At 26.8% G+C, this 26,370-nt stretch overlaps 4 protein-coding genes across 4 annotated transcripts in view; 1 reads left to right on the forward strand and 3 right to left on the reverse strand.

Moving 5' to 3' along the window:
• The window catches only part of LOC132927086 (uncharacterized), a 2,432-nt gene extending 1,841 nt beyond the window's left edge, over positions 1-591 (reverse strand). The window contains exon 1 of the mRNA XM_060991544.1: positions 1-591. This exon is cut by the window's left edge and continues 360 nt beyond it. Within this exon, the coding sequence (XP_060847527.1) occupies positions 1-591 (591 nt within the window).
• A 67-nt stretch (positions 592-658) lies between these two features.
• LOC132927095 (uncharacterized) lies at positions 659-2,347 on the reverse strand. The gene is made up of 3 exons (XM_060991556.1): positions 1,588-2,347; positions 770-1,534; positions 659-663 (listed from the first exon to the last, which is right to left on the reverse strand). The coding sequence occupies exons 1-3, from the start codon at positions 2,345-2,347 to the stop codon at positions 659-661; spliced, it is 1,530 nt and encodes a 509-aa protein (XP_060847539.1).
• A 7,838-nt stretch (positions 2,348-10,185) lies between these two features.
• Positions 10,186-13,354, reverse strand: LOC132927102 (uncharacterized). Its single transcript, XM_060991567.1, has 6 exons — positions 13,174-13,354; positions 12,333-12,477; positions 11,548-11,681; positions 11,351-11,473; positions 10,962-11,027; positions 10,186-10,902 (listed from the first exon to the last, which is right to left on the reverse strand). Exons 1-6 carry the CDS (start codon positions 13,294-13,296, stop codon positions 10,735-10,737), a joined length of 759 nt encoding a protein of 252 aa, XP_060847550.1. The 5' UTR covers positions 13,297-13,354; the 3' UTR covers positions 10,186-10,734.
• Positions 13,355-17,985: 4,631 nt separating this feature from the next.
• On the forward strand, positions 17,986-19,579 carry LOC132917442 (uncharacterized). The gene is made up of 4 exons (XM_060978190.1): positions 17,986-18,332; positions 18,406-18,528; positions 19,074-19,133; positions 19,192-19,579. The coding sequence occupies exons 1-4, from the start codon at positions 18,303-18,305 to the stop codon at positions 19,366-19,368; spliced, it is 390 nt and encodes a 129-aa protein (XP_060834173.1). The 5' UTR covers positions 17,986-18,302; the 3' UTR covers positions 19,369-19,579.
• Positions 19,580-26,370: the final 6,791 nt, after the last annotated feature.

Raw genomic sequence — 26,370 nt, forward strand, 5'->3', positions numbered from 1 at the left:
TTCAATCTGAACTAATAGCGTATAAAACTCATCGTAGGTCATTTTTACGGATCCTATACTGCGATTTAAATGTTTTTTAATGCTGTGAACCGCCGCCTCCCACAATCCGCCGAAATGTGGTGCTCGTGGAGGGATGAAGTGCCATATCATTTCGTTACCGGTCATAAATTGATTAATACGATTTTTGTGATCATCCGCCGACATTAATTGTTTTAATTCGTTCAATTTGTTGTTCGCGCCTACGAAACAAGTGGCGTTATCCGAATATATATTTTTACAAAGACCTCGGCGGGATATGAATCTTTTTAGAGCTGCGATAAATGCATCCGTGCTTAAATCACACACCAGCTCTAAATGCAACGCCTTTGTCGCGAAACATACGAACACGCATATGTATGCCTTTTGAGCTGCGGCATTTCGTCGATTACTGCATTTTAATAGAAACGGACCTGCATAATCTACTCCACAATTTTCGAAACATCTACTTGGCCGATCCACTCTGAATTTAGGTAAATTACCCATTAAAGGTGACACGTTTTTCGGTCGTGCCCTAAAAATTTCACGCATTGATATACAACTTTTCGCGCACATCTTCGCCCATTGAGTGGCCAATATTTTAATCGCACCGTAGCAAGTGTAGCATGCGGACCAGCGTGCATTAATCTTTCGTGTTCGCGTAATATAATTAATTTTGAAAAGTTTGTCTCATTAGGTATAATAATCGGAAATCGTTGATCAGTATCAATAATTGTCGCGTTGGTTAGTCTACCACCCACGCGCACGATGCCATCATCATCTATGAACGGGTTTAATTTGTATATCTTACTACTCAACGACACATTACGTTTGCCTTTTAAATCCTTAATTTCGGAAGAGAAATATAAGCCTTGTAATAGTTTAATTATTGCTTTTATTGCGGTTGATATCTCGTATACATTAAGCGGGCCGGTAATTCGCGGAATGTTATTACGTTTTGATAATGAGTTGTTTTTGTATCGTAACAAATACGCAACGACGTGCGATAATCTGTTCAGCGACGAATACTTATCAATATCGAATAACGCGCCCACCTTTGTTGTACACACCACAATAGGCGTGATCCTTTCTTCATTTTTAATATCATTTATATTTTCGTAATCTTCGGTGTATGCTGTTGAGCATTTAAATTCATTATTCTTTAACCATACCGGACCGTGCCACCAAAGCGTATTGTTTTTTAATTCGTTTGGCGTACACCCTCGTGACAATACGTCAGCTGGATTGTCGATCGATTTTACATGTCCCCACTCCAATCTATTAGTTAAAGTGTGGATTTCACTGACGCGATTTGCAACAAATGTTTTCCACTTGCCGGAATCTGCTGCTAGCCAGGCCAAAGTGACAGTAGAATCTGTCCAAAAATATCTTTTAGACACACTTATGTTAAGTGCTGGTATAATTGTGGACATTAAACGTGATAAGAGTAGCGCCGCGCACAGTTCTAATCTAGGAATAGAAATTACCTTTATTGGCGTAATACGAGATTTGGCACACACTAATTGACATGTGATATTACCGTCTTTATCTGACGTACGCATATATATATACAGGCGCCGTACGCTTTCATGGACGCATCTGCAAACCCGTGTATTTCGATTTGTTTATCATTATCAGATCCAAGCCAACGTGGTATATTAAATGAATTGAGCTCATTTAAGCAACTGATATAACCGTCCCACACCAATTGCATGTGTGGTGGAATTTGACTGTCCCATCCTATTTTTTCACGCCATAAATCTTGTAATAATATTTTGCCCACTAATATTACTGGACCTACTAAACCTAATGGATCGAATAGTGTTGCTAGTCCAGCAATAATGTCTCTTTTGGTTACCTTAATGTTTGTTTTCGGAGTTTGAACGACGTAGGTGTAATAATCACTGTTTGGTTCCCAATATAAGCCCAACGTCTTCACACTCTCTTTATCCATTGATACAGCCGATGCTTCGTTTTCATTTGTGTCCGGGATTAGATTCTTATGATTTGCTGTCCATTTAGATAATTCAAATCCTGCCTTATGCATAACTGAAATTAGTTCATTACGTAATTGTATTGCTTCCGTCAATGTATCCGCTCCGGTAAGACAATCGTCAACACAGAAATCGTTTTTTATAATTTCTTTTAGTTTTACGTTTGCGGTGTCTTCAGCAACGCGGTTAACACAACTTACTGCCAAAAATCCTGCAGGTGCTAAACCGTACGTAACTGTGCATAATTTATAAATTTTAATTTCATTATTTGGATCGGATCTCCACAATATGCGTTGATAATCGCGATCTTCCTTGTGTATTAATACTTGTCGATACATTTTTTTTATATCGACCGAAAACGCATATCTATGTGTTCTAAATCGAATTACGATTTCTAACAGATCAGGCTGTAGTTTTGGACCATTCATTAGCGTATCATTTAATGATATGCCGGTACTTGTTTTTGCTGACCCGTCGAAAACAACACGAAGCTTTGTTGTTCTACTGCGGTCATTTATCACATACGAGTGCGGTAGATAAAAACAATTATTGTCATTGATTACTTGTTTATTCGCTGCCTGCATTGTTAACACACTCCATATGTTCAAGCCTTTCATATTCTATCATAAACATTTTATATTTGGTATATAGCTCGGTATTATTGAGTAATCGTTTTTCTAATGACAAGAATCTTCGTAATGTTGATGCATATGAGTTACCTAACTGTCGATAATTGTCCTTGAATGGTAACCTCACTACAAATCTACCGTCTTCGTTTCTCGTGACGTTGTTATTAAAATGTTTCGAACATGCATTTTCTTCGTCAGTGAAATTGCGTTTTACCGACACTTCTTCCATTTTCCAGAACGCTTCGATTTTACCTTCTAATATTTTGTATTGATTTTGAGTTGCTAACAAACATGTGTTCCGTCTTGTCATATTTAAATTATTCGACGTTTTACCTACTACTAACCAACCAAACAATGTTTTTTGTAGATATGGACCATTGTTGGTTTTTATTTTATCAGCGCACATTATGTCCCAATAAGTGTCTCCGCCGATAAGGATATCTATATTACCCGGGTAATTAAACGACGGGTCTGCCATGTAAATGTCACTCGGAACGTTTACACTGCGTATAGTTCGTGGTAATTTGCCCGTTATTTTCGACAATACTAATAAATCAATCATCGTAGAGTATGAATTATTTAATGACTTGATAACAGCAGTTACTTTATATTTTATTGTATTATTCGTTTCACTGATACTGCATATTGGAATGTTTACTTTTTCACGTTGAAGTCCGAGTTGGTTCACTAAGTTGTTTGTTATAAAACTGCTTTGTGATCCGCTATCTAATAACACTCGCCCGTGTGAATGCCTACCAGCGGGACTCGATATTTTTATTATGGTTGTAGCTAATAACACTTCGCTATCAACGTCGACTTTTGCTGTATGCGCAGATACTAATGCATTGTTTGATAATATATCGTTATTTTCGTTAACCGGACTTGTTTCCTTATGTAAAAGTGAATTATGCAACTGTTGACATTTTACGCACTTTCTCGATGGACATTGATTTATATGATGGTCGGTTTTTTTTAAACAATTTTTGCATAATTTTAATTCATTGACTTTGCTTATTCTGGACGCTATGTCAAGTGCCAGAAATTCGGTACATTTGTAAATTGGGTGTGGTTGTTGACACATGTAACATTTCATTTTATATGTAGATAAAAATGTTGACGCACCCTTCTTTGATGTTCCAAATTTCGATATTTTAGATAATGAATAATTAGATTCGTTTTGCTTGACTGTTAGTAATCTAGCGTTTTCTACAGACTCTAACATTTGATTCCTTTTACCTAGAAACTCCATTAACATTTGTACATTGGGTAATGGGTAGTTCTTCTCTGGACACTTCCGTTTCCCATTGCTTGATCGTATTCGTATCAAGTTTTGTGTAAATTACATGCAATAGCAACGCACCCCACTTGTACGGATCGTGATTTAGAGCTTTTAATGCTTGCATATGTCCGTTTAGTGAATCAGTTAATTGTTTTAATTTAATTGCCGATTCTTTATTGATTGGTTCTAAATCAAAAATACGTTTCGTATGCGTTTGTATCAACATACGTGTATTATTATATCTTGTGGTAATTATTTTCCACGCAATTGCATAGTTCGATGAGGACGTTTCCAAGTTTTTTATTATCGAAGTGGCTTCGCCTTCTAATGCATTTCTTAAATAATAAAATTTTTGTATATCTGATAATGAATTATTTGTATGTATCATTGCACAGTATATATCATGAAACGTGACCCAATCATCGAATTTTCCCGTGAATGTAGGAATTTCGAGTGGCTTAAGTTTTACAAATGAAAAACTGTGACTTTTTGTAGCTTCCCCTTGATCAGCCTGTGTTAATTGTTGGCCTTGCGCAGGCGCTTTATTTCCCGTTAATCTATCGTCGACTTGTGACATTAAATCATAGTATAAGTCTTCGAATGTGGACCTATATTGTACCTGTTCATTACTAACGTCTAATATCTCTATATTATTTTGTATGGCATCAAATTCGCTCCATGCTTCGCGTATCTTTTCAGCCCGTAATATTAATTGCGTAGCAACGTTGGACTACTTGGACTTTGGCTCGTCCAGAAATGTTTGAAACCGAGTAAGCTGCCCTTTTATTTGACCACGGCGTAGAACGTATGCCGCTAATTCATTATTATCGTTGGCCATTGTGATCGACCTCTACCCACTATCTACTGTTTTTAATGTTATAATGATATAATGTTGTGGATATAGACTTATATAGAGTATAATTTCCCTAACAGATTTATTTTAAGTCAAGGACAAATTAATAAGACTTATGGAGAAGGCCACTTTTTATTTTAATACGTGTTGAATTGAGACTCACTTACCTGATGCTGTCTTCTTTTTTGAAGCTTTTTATTGATCTTCTTCCTTGAACTTGTAAGTCAACCGTGAATTTGTAAATCAAATTACTACAATGCGTGTAATAATATTGACGCGCACGATTCGATCCGGCTCGTCTGGACCAATGTTTGGGCTTAGATGCAATTGAACACATAAAAAGACCCAGTGGACTGTATGATATTGTAATTTATTGGATAATAATAATTTAAAATAATATTTTAATAATAATAAATTTAATACAAGAGTACACTTATTGTCACTAATGAGGTGACTGTGGCAATTTTACGGTATTGTCACCGACGCAACGTTTAGATAACCACTGACGACCCGTGCCTGCTTTATACCCGACCCAAGACGATATAGATAAATGTACATTGAACAAGTGATAACTAATAATAAAATCTGTAATAGCCGATATGGATAACAGAGTCTTGCAGCTGTTCGAATTATCTACTATGTTTAGTTGGTAGCCACCGGTGGTGTGTTCCTGCCAAGGCCGTAACTGAAAATTAATTTCGGGGTGATGGGGGGGTTTAAGCTAAAAAAAATTGTGGTTTGATTAAAACAGAGATTGAATAAATAGTTATTTTACTACCACATAATATAACACAAAAAAAATTCGGTGGGGGGGGGGTTGTGCCACCACGAAAGTACGGCCTTGGATTCTGCCTACGGGATTTTAACTCCGATTAAATTTCTAATAAAGTAATAAATAATGAATAAAAGGTTAAAACACGTAATATTGTGATATAATGATTTATATATCAATTTTATTATAATTATTTGAATTTAAACATTGTAACGTTTATGATTGTTTTCCAAAGTTTGATGATTTTTTCTAAGGTAAATTTAATAAATCACAAGGTTTTGTTGAAACACCATTAAAACCATCTAGAATAGCGTTAAAGGCAGAAAATGGTTTTTCACAGTTACAGCAATTATCAGGGTCGTCAAAATCAATAAAACGAACCATAAATCCTGCTCCATTTGTATGCGCAAATTGACCCTAAAATAATTAAATTATTAAAATTACGCATATTTTATTTACTAAAAAAAAAAAAATTACTTTTTCATTGTATGATAATAAGGTCTCTACACACCAATCACATGCTACTTGTGGCTGAGTACACATCTATAAATTTTTTTGTTAATATATTAAAAAAATGTTAAGAATTTTTAAATCTACATATATAATGATAAAGGATTGTCATTTTTTCAATAGTTTTTTGGTTAGCCGTAAATATTTAATTTTTTCATACTGGGAATGTCCATGATATAAATAATACCTGTTCTTAATTTATTAGTATAACGTTATATTATTTTATTTTATTTATATTCATAAGATTGTGTTATTATTCTCTTATGGGATATAGTGTTTGATTATATTAATAACTTAAGCTTAACTAATAAATAATAAATTGTGTATTAATTTATTTTTAAATTTAATTCGTATTTCGTATACCATTTCATTATTTACATCACACATATTGAGTGTATTATTAGGTGAGTCTGGATTGATTCTGAATGTAAAGTATGTTTTTTCTGTTGGTATACATGCCTGCTGTAAGACATCTTTTAAGTTATCCTAGAACAATAGAATAAATTATGAGATTATAATTTGTTCTTATTCAATATTAAAGTTTTAATATCAATGTATACTTTGTATTTGATCCATTGATTGGACTAATTCCGGTATTTCTGAATTCATCAGTACATACATTAAAGTACTCCATAGTAACAGCGTAAAAATCAATAGCGTAATCTATAACGCTGATATTCAACCCTTTAAAAAATATTGTTAATACAAATTATTCAATTTAATTTCTAAACGAGAAATAAAATAAATATGTTTTTACTCCGAATCTTTTTTTTGTATACAATGACATATCATGACATTAAAATTTAACACAAACATAATACTGACTCGCTCCACAACTAATATACAGCAGAATGTATAGGGATTTCAATTTATTTATGATTTTATTTTAATTCCTGTCTTAGAAATTAGTTATCTGTATTTATCTGCATTTAAATGATTAATTTTTTGACCACCATGTTCCAATGTCTTCATACAGATTACATATTGTTATTATGAATAAAATAAACATACATAGATACTCACATTTGAACTTTGGAATGGTATACTGATCTATTATAGAAAATCCGTATATATCCAACCCAATTGACAAGTCTGGAAAAGTAGTTCTAAATACATCAAGATATTTTTTGAAATCGTCAGTATATGTTGGAAATTCTGGGGAATCAACCTGTAGAAATCAAATATAGTGTATAATAATATTGTTTATATATATTATTGACTATTCGAAACATTATAATAATATAACTTCAACAAATATATTACTATTATTTACAATAATAATTATTAATAATATATTACCAGCAAAGCACTCTCAGCAATTGTATTATAAGTGTGTCCTCTTTTTATATTTTTTAGTAAAGCTATTAGATATTAGAATTAATTATTCCTAACATAATAATATTAAAAATCGAATAAGTAGTCTATATCTAAACATTTAATTATATAATACATATAGAATATGAAAAAAATCATAATGTTAAGAATTGTTGAAAAGTGATTATTAGTTATAAACCTATAGATGTGGAAATTACAGTTAAATGGAAAATATTGATAATAATCTGAAACTGGATGTTAATGAATTATGTTTTTACTGTTTGTATGTCACTGAACGATGACATGGAATCCTCTTTAATTATAAGATAGAGGTTAAAAGATCTGTGAATGATAAAATGATTGGTAAATTATTTTTGAAACATATATTATGTCTAACACCAACATATATTTTAACATTTTAAAAATATTTCTGAAATTCTATGGAAATAATAAATACAAACGAAATAGCACATAATACATTTGAACACATTACAAATTTATTAATTTAAAAATTAAATTAAATCGATCTTTACCTGATACTGTAAACCTGCAAGTATAACACCAGCTAACCCCTTATGGTCGTCCAAAAAAGTCCTTAATCCTTCCATTTCTTTTAATGAATTTTTTCCTCCATTAGGGCATTCATTAGTAAGCATTGTAGTCCAATTTTTTTGCATTCCGCGACCGTAGTATATAAAAACATCCTTTCCACTTTTCAATAATTCGTCTAAAATCGCTATATCAATAATAAAGCACATAAATACCTAACATAATAATATTAAAATAAAAATAATGAGGTTGCAACATTTTAGATTTTTGGCGGGGCTATGAATAAATTGATTTTACAATGATTTGTTTTCTTTAAATTTTAGTGTGTAAAAAAGATTTAAAATCTAATGTAAATTCTTCCATATTTAGTTGTAATAGTTAATTATAATATGGCGTAAGTATTAGTCTTTTCATAATTTATTATGTCTTTATCAATTTTTATAATAGTATAATTATGTAATTATTACTGTAATTAATAGGTGGATCTTCGAATTTAATAACTTTATATTCCGAATCCATAAAAACCCCATTGAATATTAAAGACGTGCACTCTAGTGGTAATTTTGAAACTGGAACTTCTGAGAATTTACAATCGCTTTGGCGAAAATCACTATAAAAACATGACGATTTTCCAGGCCCTAAAACCAAACAATTACAATTATTTTGTATCTTTTTTTCTTGAACAATCTAATGCATAGTAAAATGCAATTAAATTGGTCTTCCTTGAGAAGACGTTAAGATAAAGTGTTAAGACAATAGTATCATAATTAATTTTCATAGATAACCATAAAGAATTCAAAAATATCTGTATGAAAAATATGAGTAAAGTACATAATTATTTCGATACAGCGTACAAACCAGAGACTTACTAAAAACATAATATAAAACATGATCCTATAAAGCATGATGTATATTGTATTTGGTGGTTGCTAGCTTTATTATTAGAATTTAAAAAATGTATGAAAGAAGAAAGTTATTTTACATTCGTGATTATCAATTACATAAAAGAGCACGCCCATAAGTTCTAAAATGTTTTACCTGTTTTACTTTTTTTTGTATTTCTAACGGAGCGATGAATATATTGATTTTCAAGAAGTAAGTAGTATCTTCTTCTTTCTGTCATCACCTTTGGGACAGTCAATATGCTTTGATTTTAAATATGGTGATGGTTACAAGTGGAAAGTTGAAAATTGTTAGTACATTGTTGGTCAAAAGTTTAAATCTTAGTCCTTTATTCATAATCGGAAAAAAAATTAAAACTAAATAAAAACGGAATTTTTTTGCAAACCAAACTAATATGGATTATTTGAAATGTTCTCGAAATGTTTATATTTCCATTATTCACGGATTTCCATTATACACGTTATAATTTTTATACTAATATTATCATACAGTTTTATATATTTACAGAAAGATGAAAGAAATTTTGAATTATTTAAGGTGCTATAATTTGTTATAAATAATAAATATATATTATTATTATAATTAAATACTTGAAATACATTGCCTAAATGTAATATTGTTGGAAAAAAATGTAAGAACCTACTGTAATATTTAAATTAAAATAAATTAATTTAATAAGTATATCAAAAGAATATTTAATAAAATATACTTATCAATATAGGCTGAGTGCTGACAGACCGTCTCCACACAGAATCATAAAGACTCCCATAATAATGACAGTATTTTTTTTTTTTGTTAATCTTTTGAATAGAAATCTTACCTTTTAGATCTTTCTTACATTGCGTATGTACTGCTAAGATAAGAATGGTACAAATTAAAAGTAAAGGTTGACAAAAATACATTTTTATTTGTATTGTGTAATGTGCAGAATTAAAATTTCATCCATACGGGTCGATGAAGATATTATTTTTTATTTCAGTAAACCATAAACACCGTTTTATAATTAACTATTTATATTACTTACTCTGTCAATAATGTGTTTTTATTTAAATAATCTAAATTATATCTCTATAATGTTTATATAAAAGGTTTTTTACAATAAGTACAAAATATGTGTTTTACAATGACATAGTACAAAAATTCTTAATTTTTAATTTAAAACAGACAGTTAACAAACTGTATAAATAGAGTAGGTAATTAACAACTATAAATAGGATATTTATGACTAAATGACAGCTGAAGTTGTCGAAAAGCAATGAATAACTTTCGAATAAAATAAAATTTACATCATATTACACAAGTGGACAATTTAAATTTCCAAATACCACATATAAATATATTGGGATCACGTAATTTGTACATGGCCCAATTAGGCGATATTACGTATTTTTATTCACATGTCATTCAATACTATACGTCCTAAATTAAAAATATCATGTTTTTTTTAAACTTTTTTTTCTAGAAAAAGTGATAACTAATAATAAAATCTGTAATAGCCGATATGGATAACAGAGTCTTGCAGCTGTTCGAATTATCTACTATGTTTAGTTGGTAGCCACCGGTGGTGTGTTCCTGCCAAGGCCGTAACTGAAAATTAATTTCGGGGTAATGGGGGGGTTTAAGCTAAAAAAAATTGTGGTTTGATTAAAACAGAGATTGAATAAATAGTTATTTTACTACCACATAATATAACACAAAAAAAATTCGGTGGGGGGGGGGTTGTGCCACCCCGAAGGTACGGCCTTGGATTCTGCCACCGGGATTTTAACTCCGATTAAATTTCTAATAAATAATGAATAAAAGGTTAAAACACGTAATATTGTGATATAATGATTTATATATCAATTTTATTTGAATTATTTGAATTTAAAAATTGTAGCGTTTATGATTGTTTTCAAAGTTTGATGATTTTTTTTTTAAGGTAAATCAAATAAATCACAAGGTTTTGTTGAAACACCATTAAAACCATCTAGAATAGCGTTAAAGGTAGGAAATGGTTTTTCACAGTTACAGCAATTATTAGGGTCATCAAAATCAATGTAACGAGCTATAAATCCTGCTCCGTTTGTATGCGCAAATTGACCCTAAAATAATTAAATTATTAAAATTACGCATATTTTATTTACTAAAAAAAAAAAATTACTTTTTCATTGTATGATAATAAGGTCCCTACACACCAATCACATGCTACTTGTGGCTGAGTACACACCTATAAATTTTTTTGTTAATATATTAAAAAAATGTTAAGAATCTTTAAATCTACATATATAATGATAAAGGATTGTCATTTTTTCAATAGTTTTTTGGTTAGCCGTAAATATTTAATTTTTTCATACTGGGAAAGTCCATGATATAAATAATACCTGTTCTTAATTTATTAGTATAACGTTATATTATTTTATTTTATTTATATTCATAAGATTGTGTTATTATTCTCTTATGGGATATAGTGTTTGATTATATTAATAACTTAAGCTTAACTAATAAATAATAAATTGTGTATTAATTTATTTTTAAATTTAATTCGTATACCTTTTCATTATTCACATCACACATAGTAAGTGTATCATCAGGTGTATCCGGGTTAAGTATAAATGTAAAGTATGTTTTTTCTGTTGGTATACATGCCTGCTGTAAGACATCTTTTAATTTATCCTATAACAATAATACAATATATATTAAATTATGTGATTAAAATTTGCTCTTGATCAATATTTAAGTTTTAATACCAATGTATGATTGGTATTTGATCCATTCAGTGGAGCAATTCCAGTATTTCTGAAGTCAGCAGTGCATAAATTAAAGTACTCTGTAGTAACAGCGTAAAAATCAATAGCGTAGTCTATAACGCTGATATTCAACCCTTTAAAAAATATTGTTAATACAAATTATTCAATTTAATTTCTAAACGAAAAATAAAATAAATATATTTTTACTCTGAATCTTTTTTTGTATCAATGACATATCATGAAATTAAAATTTAACACACATAATAGTGACTCACTCGACAATTAATATACAGTGAAAATTATAGTGATTTCCATTTATTTATGGTTTTTATTTTAATTCCTGTTTAGAAATTAATTATCCGTATTTAAATGATTGATTTTTTAAAGTTATTCGTTAGATTTCCGATTTAAGTTTTTAAAAAGTTGTATACAATTGCCATAGCAATTATTATAGTATTAATTATTGTTGTACTTAGCTCTAATAAATTATTTAAATGTACCTATTCCAATTACTTAACATATAACTATTAAGAATTAATACATTTTAGAATATTGCATTTAATAATGTATAGTGAAATAAACTTAACTTTTCAAGAAGCTGTTAACATTCAACATATAAAGTAAATTATACCTATTTTTAGAGCGTGATGAGAAATATAAAATTTAAAAAAAAAGTCCACGAAAAATTAAAGAATGTATGTGATAAAAGATACACCATGTACCATTGTCTTCACATAAATTACATATTTTTATTATAAATAATATAAACATATATAAATACTCACAAGTGAATTTTGGATCCATATACTGATTCATTAGAATACCTCCGAATATATCCAATCCAATGATCAATTCTGGAAACTTTTTTCTCAACATATCAACATATTTTTTAAAATTTTCAGAATATGTCGGAAATGCTGATTCCTCAGGCTGTAGAAATCAAATATAGTGTATAATGATATTTTTATATCATATTATTGACTATTCGAAGCATTGTAATAATATAACTTCAACAAATATATTACTATCATTTATAAATACGAGTAGTATTATTATAAATATTGTTACCAAAATATATATTACCAGCATAGTACTGTCAGAAATTGTATTATAAGTGTGTCCTCTTTTTCTATTTTTTAGTAAAGCTATTAGATATTAGAATTAATTATTCCTAACATAACAATATTAAAAATAGAATAATAAATATCTAAACATGTAATTATATAATATATATAGAATATGAAAAAATCATAATGTTAAGAATTGTTGAAAAGTGATTATTAGTTATAAACCTATAGTTGTGGAAATTGCAGTTAAATGGAAAATATTGATAATAATCAGAAACTGGATGTTAATGAATTATGTTTTTACTGTTTGTATGTCACTGAACGATGACATGGAATCCTCTTTAATTATAAGATAGAGGTTAAAAGATCTGTGAATGATAAAATGATTGGTAAATTATTTTTGAAACATATATTATGTCCAACACCAACATATATTTTAATATTTTAAAAATATTTCTGAAATTCTATGGAAATAATAAATACAAACGAAAGAGTACATAATACATTTGAACACATTACAAATTAGTTAATTTAAAAATTAAATTAAACCGGTCCTTACCTCAGACTGTATAGCAGTAAGTATAACACCAGCTAACCCCTTATGATCGGTCAAAAAAGTGTTTAATCCTTCCATTGCTTTTGATAAATTCTTTCCTCCATCCGAACATTCATTAGGAAACATTAAGGTCCAATTCGATTCAACGCTAGGGCCGTAGTATATAAATACATCTATTTCACTTTTCAATAATTCGTCTAAAACCGCTATATCAATTATAAAGCACATAAATACCTAATATAATAATATTAAAATAAAAATAATGAGGTTGCAACATTTTAGATTTTTGGCGGGGCTATGAATAAATTGATTTTACAATGATTTGTTTTCTTTAAATTTTAGTGTGTAAAAAAGATTTAAAATCTAATGTAAATTCTTCCATTACTAGTTATATTAGCTAAATGTCTTAAATTTTAGTCTTTTCACAATTTATTATGTCTTTATTAATTTTTATAATAGGATAAAATAATTATGGAATTTATTACTGTAATTGATTTGTAAATCGGCGTTATCAACTTGAAAGGTTGAACCCACAAAAGCCCCATTGAAAACTAATGACGTGCACTCTTGAGGTATGTCTATAACTCGAACTTCCGAGAAATTACAATAACCTTGGCGAAAATCACTAAAACAACATGACGATCTTCCAGGCCCTAAAAAAAATTACACTTATTTCATATCATTTTTTTCTTGAACAAACTAATGCATAGTAAAATGCAATTAGGTTGATTGTCCCGAAGGAGATGTTTTTCTTCTGTCCTATATGCAAAATCGGAGAAAAAAAGAAATGAAATAAAAACGGATTTTTTCTCAATCCAATCTAATACTGGCTAATTGAAATTATTATGAAATATTTATATTACCATTATATATGCATAATACAATTTTAATACTAACTTTATCATACTGCTTTATGTATTTACAGAAAGTTGAAAAAATGTTGAGTTATATAAAGTGCTATAATTTGTTATAAATAATAAATATATATTATTATTATAATTAAATACTTGAAATACATTGCCTAAATGTAATATTGTTGGAAAAAAATGTACGAACCTACTGTAATATTTAAATTAAAATAAATTAATTTAATAAGTATATCAAAAGAATATTTAATAAAATATACTTATCAATATAGGCTGAGTGCTGACAGACCGTCTCCACACAGAATCATAAAGACTCCCATAATAATGACAGTATTTTTTTTTTTGTTAATCTTTTGAATAGAAATCTTACCTTTTAAATCTTTCTTACATTGCGTATGTACTGCTAAGATAAGAATGGTACAAATTAAAAGTAAAGGTTGACAAAAATACATTTTTATTTGTATTGTGTAATGTGCAGAATTAAAATTTCATCCATACGGGTCGATGAAGATATTATTTTTTATTTCAGTAAACCATATACACCATTTATAATTAACTATTTATATTACTTACTCTGTCAATAATGTGTTTTTATTTAAATAATCTAAATTATATCTCTATAACGTTTATATAAAAGGTATTTTACAATAAGTACAAAATATGTGTTTTACAATGACATAGTACATAAATTCTTTTTTAAAATTTAAAACAGACAGTTAACAAACTGTATAAATATTATAATTAATAACTATAAATAGGAAATTTATGAATTAAAAAACCTGAGTTGTCCTAAAAGTAATGAATAACTACCGAATGGAATAAAATTTACATCATATTATCACAAGTGGACAATTCAAATTCTCAAATACCACATATTAATATGCACGCATTGACATTTCAACAATTATAATCATCATCATATTATTATTATGCGTGTAATAAGTTTTGAGTACAATAACACGTGTCAACAATATTGAAAAGGCCAACTATAGGCATAACCAGTTTGTTAAACAATATATATCGAAGATACCGCGTCGTTGTGTTAATAATTGTCATGGCGTGATGTGCGTTCAATATTAAAGTGTTAAACCATTGCATACAGGACACGGAAAACTATTCTGAGCGGTATATTGTGAATTCCTGTATGAAATCATTACTCGCGGTGATACAATAAAAACATTATTATACAGTCCACTATAATTCGAAGTGTTATTTATTCATACATTTTTTATGTTAAATTATCACAACATCTGTGCTATATTTTTAAATAAGCATAATATTGTGTACGAAAAAATATTAAAAATATGATTTTATTGTTTGGTTTTCAGGGCCTGGAAAATCGTCATGTTGTTTTTATGGTGCCGTCAAGGAATATTGTGGTTTATCGGATTTCAAAGTTACAGACATGACAGAAGAATGCACGTGTATAATTTTCGATGGAGTTCCTGTAAATTTAAATCATCAAATTGGCGATCCCTATTTGTACAACGATTATAGTAATATAATAATATTTTTTAAATTACTACAGGCATAATATACCTCTATAATGAAAAAAAAATATTGACGATGGGTAAAATATAATATAATATAATATATATTATAAATCCTGACAAAATTGTTGTTTACTAATGCAGTATTCAAATACCATTTGTAGTCTAGGACGGAATATAAAACTCAATCAATTATCTAAAAATTCTAATTTTAAACTTAATCGGGCCTGGATTAATGAAATAAATCAGGCTGAAAAATGTTGACGCCCTAATAAGTTTCATAAAATAAAATAAACTAGGTATAGTAAAAAATTTGTTAAGATTCAAAAATAATGTAATTTGAAAAAGAAACAATAGTGAACACAACGAATTGGCAATTAACACTGTTATTAAATTTAAATTTAAAATTGTCCCACACCATTTGTAACTGGAGAGTTTATAATTTTTACTTCAAACTAAATATTACGCATAGAATAGGTATTACGATACTATATTAATATGTAAATACATAGAACATATAAGAGATAAATATCAAGTCGATATTGTTTCATTGGTATTCGGCTGATATATGATACTCTTCAACTGTGAACATTAGTACTGAGTTATTAGATTTTACTTTTGAAAGAGGTTAAGAATTCTACTTCCCGTTCCTGTAGTTTTCTCAAATTATATAAACATAGAAATTTAGAAATATTTTATTTTTATTTTTTATTATACCACCAATTCTCACACGAATGTGTGTTTTGAGTACGATCTTGATGATTATGAAACTTGAAGGTAATAATATTATCTATGTTCATGTTTTTTTTTACGAATGTTCAAGCAAGTTATGCGTATACTGTATACAATATAGCATAAATGAAAAATACTCATAACTGACTTAATAATCGTTATAAAACAAACACGAAAACAATTAATAATGTTCTTACCATCAAGTTTATGATAAGGCAATTCATTCGATTTACTATGATTTTTAAACTAACGGAGTTAAACGTGATCTGCTGAGCGTAAATTTTCTATGTTACATGTTTTAGAATTTTGATATTTAAAGGTTCATTTATGCTTTTTAATTTAATTCATGTTTCTAATTGAATATTTTATTTATTCTATTTCTTATAACTTTTATCTGAACATAAAAATATTTGGATGAGTTGTGTGTGATGAGAATTAGTGCGGTTAAAGTTGATTGTGCAGATGCTTGAACTCAATTTTAGGTGAACACTGAGCTTTTTGAATTACACGTGTGTTTATGGTTAGTATTTTTAAATATATACCCGTCACTTAAATTAACGAGTCCACGAAATTTGTTTTTAAAATATTGGTTACATTTCTATATTGATTTAACGTTACTTTCTTTTTATTTTACGAAAATATAACTATTGAATAAAAATATTTACTTTCCTCTTTTAGTCTTTAACATTTTAAAGCCATAATTTTATATAAAAGGGAAAATGCACTAACACGGAAACGATGAGGTAATAATATAAACAAAGTTCGACGATTGTCGACCGACTGAAACATAAACTGGCTTATAGTAATTTCAGGAACACTGAAATATGTTGGGCGCCCCTCTATGAATGTCACGAAATAAAATAAAATATAATAAATTATAGCCTTATAACTAATAACGATTCAAAACAAAATTTCTTTTGAAAATTAAACCATAGTGAACACAATAAAGTAAATTAATGGCAATAAACCTGTAATTTATTTAGTTAATATTTAAAATTTTGTTCCACCTTTTTGTCCAAATAGCCTTACCTATAACCACCCCGGTTATTTAAAACTACCGGCATTTTTGAAAATTCAAAGTATTTTCATTGACCCAAAAGAACATAGTGAAAAAACACTCACCTCATATTTAAATCAATAAATTCATCTTTCAACTCAATATCTAATAGCATACCTAACTTAATAATAACGCTTTTTATATAATATTATGTATTTATATGTTTTAAAAATTTATTAGAAATATTAGATTATATGTTGGCAAGTGGAAAACCCATATTTACGTATATTGGACACTAGGGTCAATCAGAATGGGCTACAGTGCTTGCATGTGAATCTTCAAATGGAGGAATCAAATCGTTAGATGAAATGAAAGGACTTCAATTTTTTTTTGACAATCATCAAGGGATTGCTAGTGTAACACTGTACGGCTTACAGTATGATGTAAGGTACTAAGGTTATATTTACCCTTCATTTTTATATAAATAAAATCTACTCAATTTTTTTTTTCATAGGTTATTCAAACCAAAAAAATATATTTAATTGAATACTTAGTTAATTTTAAAATTTGAATAATTTTTAGTTACATAATCAGAATTAATTTTACAATTACAACAGAATCTTCACATTATGAATGAAATTAATATTAAATTGTTTACTATAATAAGAAATTTATAAAGCAAACTATTGAATTTCATATACTATTTTAATAGAGTATATTCATAAAAAATAATGCTTTTTATATCTAAATATTTAAAATTTAATATAAAATTTCTCAAAAGTAACCAATACTGGGACATAAGGTGTACATAATAATATATAAAGACAATTATTATTAAAATCAATACTGGATGTAAAATATATTTATATATTGGTTTTATGTCTGCTTATAAATTAATAGAATAATACATTTTAGTCCTCAATATTTTTAAAAGGGCTGAATATCAGTACAATAAGCTCTGCTGCGGATTTTTTAGATTTTTACATTATTTCTCTAGAGCTATTTAATGAATGCAGTGTTGACTTAAGAAACATCGGGATAACTCCAATGACTGGACCAAAGACAAATTATACATTGGTATTGAAACATTTTTATAGTTTAAGAGCATATTTGAATCTTATATGAGTTATGATTTGTTCTATATTTCTAGGAAAAATTAAAAGATGTTTTACAGGAAGCATCTTTTCCAAAAGAAAAAACATATTTTAAATTTTATTGTAACCCAACACCAATAAATGAATCAACAAGTATTTGTGTTTCGAATTTTGAAGTGGTATACAGATTTAACATATTATATTAATAAATTACTTATTATTTTTTATTATTTAACATTATCTTATTAATATGATCATACATTCATATATAATCATTCAAGAAAATAATGATTACACATTAAATGGTAAATAAAATAAAATAAAATTTATGATATATTTAAAATTTAATATAATTTATTGGATAATAATTATTATCTTGTCTTATAAATGTATAACCCTAAGGACTCTTGCATATTTTTTGTAAAAAATTCACATAAATTGATGTAATTATACAAACGCAATGGATTTGCACATGCACACAATTAAAAAAAAAGGGGGGGGGGACTCATCACTACCAATTAAAAATACTCACTACCTTATGACTACTAATGTGAGCTATCCATAAAATAAAATTGTATTCCAAAATAAAAAGTAGTCTATATAATATGGCACTTTACGGTTAACCAACAAACTATTGATATAACTTCTATTTAAACGATTGCTGTCCTTTATAAATAATATTTAATTAATTTAATTAATTATAATAAGAAACAATCATTTATAGATGTGTACACAGCCACAAATAGGAAGTGATTGGTGTACTCGACAATCATACAACGAAAAGGTAATTTTTTTTGGTAAATGGAATACATATACGTACTTTCAATAATTTGATTCTTTAGGGTCAATATGTGCAAAAAAACGGAGCAGGATTTATGGTTTGTCATATCGATATTGATCACCCTCATAATTGTTGTAACTGTGAAAAGCCATACCCTGTGCGTTCAATGCTATTTTGGATGGTTTTAATGGTGTTCCATCAAAAAACTGTGAACTATTTGATAAACATTAAAAAATAGATTCATCAAACTTTGGAAAACACTTACAAGTGTTACAATTGTTAAGGTCAAATAGTTATATCACAATTACCTGTCTTCAGTGTTGGAATTTATCTAGATGAAAATATTGTTATCTATTATCTTAGCTAGATTAAATTCTACTGGTCATCTTTTTTTTATCTTAGATAAAAAATTCAGTTACCTATATTAATTTATCTAGATATTTTTTATGTATAAGTATTTTTTAAATATTAAAGTACCTATACAGGATGACTCTTTTATTATAAAACACTCATTATTTCCAAAAAGTATTCATGTTTTTGAAAACATTTTTTTTACATATTTTTTACTTTTATCCTCATTTTTACATTTTGTGTTTGAAAACCATAATAATGTAATGTAATAGATATAATATCATATTATGGTATTACAAATTTAAAGTAGCCACAATTCATAAAGTATGAAATATATCTTGATAGTTAGTACTCAGTAGTCAATAATTGTTGGATTATTAATTCCATTTATTAATAATGTACCTGCAGGTTATTTCTTATCAGTTATATTTTGTGATCGGTAGTGGCGACAGAATCGACAGATAGACACAACAGTTTATATAATTTATATAAAATACTAATTACCTATAATAATGATAGCCTATTTCTGTGAACACTGTTTTATTAATTTTAATAAAGAATAAATTTACAAAATTCCAAGATAATTTTCTAATTTACGCGATTTTTATAAATTTTGTCAAAATTCTAACTTTAAACAGTTATAAAACAATATTGTTACTAGATTCTTTCGATGATTTTTAATAATAACTCAGTCACACTCAGTGCGTCAATAATGTATTAAATCTGCACATTACACAGAAAACGGTATATTAACCTAATCACCAAATTATATGTTTTTTTTTTTTTATTAAAAATACTCTAGTTAATTTGGAAATTATATTTTCATATCAAAATTTATGGAGCATGTGATTCTGGTATTTTATGGTGATTTTTTCCTTATTCACCCAAACACTTTTGTTTTTTGTAATTATGTTTGTAGTTTAATGGATTACAAATATCATATTTATTGTTATTAATCACAATAAAAATTTGTAAACCGCCTATTTTAATTAAAAATAATAAATGTACATGTGGTGTTAAAAGCTAATAATAATGAAAAAAAAATTTACATTTAGTATGTAATTACGATCTAACCTTGTTATTCATTGTGTAAGTATAGTTTTAATTATACAAACATTATATGAATAGAATTTAGATTAATAAATTAAAAACACATTATTATTAGAATATATTGGTAATATAAATAGTTCATTGTATAAAAACATTTTCTAATTTAATAAAAAAAAACTTCGTCATACTTCGTGTATTATTAATGTTTTAAATTTGTATAATACCCACAATTGGTGAAAATGCACTATTATCTACTATTAATAAGTAGCATTTTTATCTTAGCAGTGCGTATACAATCTCAAAATTTAAAAGGTAAGGATTATTTGTGTTTTATTTTTAAGACTAAGCTTATAAATTGAAGATAATTAATATTTAACTACAAAATAATTTGAATTTAAATTGCAAATGCTCATAAAAAAAATCTGATAATATTTATTAAATGTTTATCTATTATAACATTTTATAATTTATCAGGTATTATATTTTTAAACTTTTCTGATCAATAATTTGGGCGGAAATGTCATGGATCTATGGTTATTTTATGAATTACAACAAAATAAGAAAAACATACATAGATTTTGTGTATTTGATCCCGGCTTTTGTTTTTCCCAATTAATAAGAACAGTACTTATAGAATATTTTACTTTGACTGTATGATATTGATAATTATATTCATATATTTCATAAAAAATTCATAGAAATTATTATAAATAATTTTTATTTTTAACAATAGATATATATATCCTATTCTACAGAAAATTTTCAAAACAATTACAAAGAACCATTTTGTGTGCCAATAAAATTAAAAATTATATGAAATATGAATTAAATTTTTTGTATTGCTTTCAGCCCTTGGAAAATCGTGGTGTGGTTATTACGGTCTTCGCAATCATATAACTTGTAATCTCTCAAATGTCTTAGTTACAGAAACACCAGATACGTGTACTACTTTAGTATACACTGGGCTTAACATCGACTTAGACCTCAATGTTACTGATTTTTACGAACATTTTGGTAATATTATACAATTATTAAATTTAATACATATCTATAATATAACATTACGAAACCATCAATATTTAAGACATGTAAAATGTAAAATCAATTATTAAACATTATTTCGGAACTAATTGTAAGAAAATACTGTATAATGTTGTGTACTAATGCGTAGTATAGACGGATATATATTACGTCAATTCATTGCGAGTAATCTACCGTTCATATATATAATATATATATATTTCAATCCAAAATTCCCCTTCCCGTTTTAACTTAGGACTTTCTACACCTTAATTATTAGTTCTAAAGTTAAAATAATTAATCTTAAAAATTATGTTGTAAAATTAAAATTTTGTCGATATTAATACTATTGTGATATTGTAAACATAAACACATCAGTGGTTTTTGTCATTTTGGTAGGTAAAATTAAAATTGGTTGGATTGTTTGGTAATTGAAGTTGTTTTTTTGCGTACACGTTGTTAAGTACACTCGAGTCTATGAGTATGTTAGGTAACTGAGCTACACATTATGTAGGGATTTTTAGATAATGAATGCTGTAGCTACTATAGAATGAGAATTTGCTTAATTTCACCAATGGTATTGGTAGCTATTCCTTTTAGTAAATTGTGTACTTTTTTAACACTAGAGTCTGTTGAATTTGGAACGTGGTTTTGGTCGGTATTTTTAAATATTTTTTCGTCACTTAAATGAACGTGTCCACGAAACCACGACTTTTGTTTTTTAATATATTGGTTACATTTATTTATTGACTTAACGTTACTTTATTTTTTTTTTGTTTACGAAAATTTAACCATTGAATGTAAGTATATACTTTCCTCATTCAGTCTTTAACATTTCAAAAGCCATATTTTGTCAAATTATTGGAGTGACTATCTTGTGCATTTAGTACTTTAAATGTGTTTTATTGCTTTGTTATTAAACCGGAAATGAATAAGTTGATGTATATAAATACTAGTATAATTGTATACGAAAAACGATTCTGAGTGGAGACAGTATGTCAGATTATATCAAAAAGTATATTTCATATGTTTTTTGGTGTAGCTATTAAAGTTAATTATTTAAGATTTAATATTGCTGTAGAATAATATAATTTTTTCCCGAAGATATTACAATCATTATATTATTGTATATTAATATAGGTATTTATCATTTATAAAAATCCAAAGTTAATAACATCTTTCTGTAAATACCGTAGTAAAAATAGGGTCATAGTATAAATAGATAATATTATCTTTAAATAATTTAAAAATCCCATTGCGTATAGTAAAATTCGTAATATAATATAATAAAATACGTAGAAGTTTTATGTTCTCATGAATAATGTTCTTAATTTATAACAAAATAATTATCTTAATATATATTTTTTATATTTTGTGGTTCCAGCCAATACATGAACTACTTATGAGAAATTGTGTAATAATCTTTCAAAATTTAGGTATAAAAAAAAGTCTTTAAATATTTTTAATTATAAAATAGTTTGCAATAACTTTTTTACGATTTTTATGAATTCCGTAAACTTTTTAACTTCAAATGCATATAAAAAATAAGCATACCATTGTATTTTGAGTATTATTATACAAATATAATTAAATTTTTGTAAGATGTGGTATTAAATTCTCAATAATTTTTACCTAATGAGTAATATTTTATTGAAAATTATAAAAAGTAGTTAAATAAATCAATGGTTTTTTAAAACTTAATCATATAATAAATATAATATTATAAATATTTACGAAAATTTTGCGTACCTATTATTGTTACGATTATTATTATATTATTATATTTTTTTTTATTGAGATACAAATTTATAAATTTAAATATGATTATAAAATTTACTATTAATAGTAACTACTTAAGTACCAACTAGATTAAAATTTATATTAAAAAATACTTCCAATTTTGAAAAATCGAAGAATTTTCATTGACTAAAGAAAATGATACAGTGAAAAAATACACTCACCTCATTTTAAAATCAATAAATTCATCTCTAAACTCAATATCTAATAGCATACCTTACTAACGCTTTTTATATAATATTATGTATTTATATGTTTTAAAATTTATATAGCAATTTTAGATGATATGTTGGCAAGTGGAAAGCCTATAATTACGTATTTTGGCCTCTATTCTCAATCAGAATGGTCTATAATGCTTGAATATGAATTTTCGTTAGATGCAATGAATGGACTTAAAGTTATTTTGGACAATCGTCCAGGGATTGCTGGTGTATTACTTTACAATTTACAGTATGATGTAAGGTTTTATTTACTCTTCATTTTTATATGAATAAAATCTAATCGATTTTTTCCATACGTAAAAATGTATCTAATTATCCTAATTGAATATTTATTTAATTTTAAAATTTGAATAATTTATTTTATAATTTAAATTAATTTTATAATTATAACATAACCTTCACATTATGAACAAAATTAATATTAAATTTTTTACTATAATAAGAAATGTATAAATTAAACTATTGAATTTATTTGCACAGTCGAATACTGTCTCAGAAACTCCAATATATACAGACAATTTGAAAAAATATCTCAAGGTGATGGAAACATAATTTCCTAATTTACTAATAGGCCTTGACATAATTGCAGATTTGTTAATAGATCAGTATATTGAATCAAAATTTAAATGTGAGTTTATTTATACTATTTATAATAATAATGAAAAGTGTGCACTGTGACGTTAATACATCAACGGTGTATATTTTGTCGTGATTTGTATGGATTTTTTTATGATTCCTTTACTAAAATCTAAGTTTTTTAGTTGTTGACCAGTTGACCTCTGCGGCTGTTTTTAGCATTTTAAAAATGTACCATATTGGTCCTCAAAGTAATGCTGTACCAGTTGCTCTCACATATTATTACATACATGATTATAATCCTAGTCTATAAAATAAAGGAGGTAAATATGTAAATGATTATCATAGTATATAAAAATAATAAAAATTGAATTAATAATAACAGTTCACCTGGTACAAAGAGAGTATTTTACTAGCATAATTTTAGACACATCGAAGTATAATAATAATTATTGTACCTATTCATATTATTTTTATAAATTTTACCGATCATTGTATACTAATTTTTTTTATTATTTTCATTTTTTTATATATTATAAATTACTGTACCTACATACATATCTATCTATATATATATATATAATTGCAAATATAAATTTGTTTTTATAAAATTTTATACTATTTTACCTTTTTGACAAATTACGTTGTATGCCGCTTATAATAAATTGTTGTGTTTATTCTTTTATTATTTACATATTCATCTCCCCTATTTTATGGATTGTTATTTAATATAATATGTGAGGGTAAGTGGGATATAATTATTATAATTCATAATTCTTTATGAACATTTTAAACTTCTTAATCCCGCACTCCCGCAGTTGTAGCAGTAAATTTAACTTTATAATTTGAATATTGACAGCTAAACCAAAATTTGAATCATTCGTGCATCATAATTTTCAACAATTTACAGAATTCATAACACTGATAATTTATAAATTTATAAAAACTCATCATTCAATTTTTAATATATTTTCTTCTATTAATATACACAGTGATTCTTTTATCATTATACACTCATTATTTCGTCAAGTATTGACTTTTTTTCATTTTTAAAAAAAATATTTTGTTTCGTGCTTTTTCAAACTGTATGAAATTTTTATTTTTTTCACCCTTTTATAGTAAAACCACGATCAACTTTTTATTTTCAAATGGTAACCTACATTTAAAATGTACTATATTAATAGGGCTGTTTTTTATGAATTTTAACGTTCAAATTATTATTTTTCGTTAATTTTTTAGCGTGATATTACTTTTCAAATTTGTGTGATTTTTGGTTTTTATAATACTTCTAGTTTCTGAAGATCAGTAAGTCACGTGGGTAATATATAATAAAAGGTACATATTTTCATATGTAATAAATGCGTTATCGACTATCGATGCAATGATGAACTTTGTACCTGTAATTATACCAACGACTCACAGCCATAATAACCTGTTTGATGAACACCTACAAACCTCATACCACTCAACTCTGAGCAGCTATAACTCATTAACGGTTAAATGAAAAATAATGATTTTGACGTTAAAATTCATAAAAAAAATAGCCCTACTATTTTATTGCATTTTAAATATAAGTTACCATTTGAAAATCAAAAGTTGATAGTGGTTTCACTATTAAAGAAAAGGGGAAGAAAAAATTAAAAAAGTCAATACTTAATGAAATAATGAGTGAATAATGATAAAAAAATCACTGTGTATATTAATAGAAGAAAAGATATTAAAAATTGAATGTTGAATTTTATTCATAAATTATTATACCCTGTATATATCTATACAATTTATGCTTTGTTTAAAATTCTAATAACATAATAAAGGATTACTCTTAAGTTGTTAATGAGTTAATAAATGTTAAACGAAATTTACAGTAACTTTTAATGAGTGGTTTAATTTAAAATATTAACGATATTTGTCGTTGCAAAATAATGATAATATCAGACAATTATTTTAAAAATTCATAAAATTTTTATAATTGTACATAAGTACTATAAGGTTTAAATATTATCATGGCCCATTATGATTTAGTTGGCAGTAAATATGAAAAATATTTGAGCATATTTCCAAATTTCCACAAATAATTATTAAATACGTCTAACTAAAAAATTTACAAATTATATAGGTATTCATTTGTAAAATAATATTTTACTCATTAAACATTTTTAATCTTATTATTGAAATTATTCAAAATATATAAATTATAGAACCACTGTTATTGAAATAATTACTTT

This window comes from Rhopalosiphum padi, chromosome 1 (genome assembly GCF_020882245.1).
Source record: "Rhopalosiphum padi isolate XX-2018 chromosome 1, ASM2088224v1, whole genome shotgun sequence".
In the NCBI taxonomy this organism is placed as follows: domain Eukaryota; kingdom Metazoa; phylum Arthropoda; class Insecta; order Hemiptera; family Aphididae; genus Rhopalosiphum; species Rhopalosiphum padi.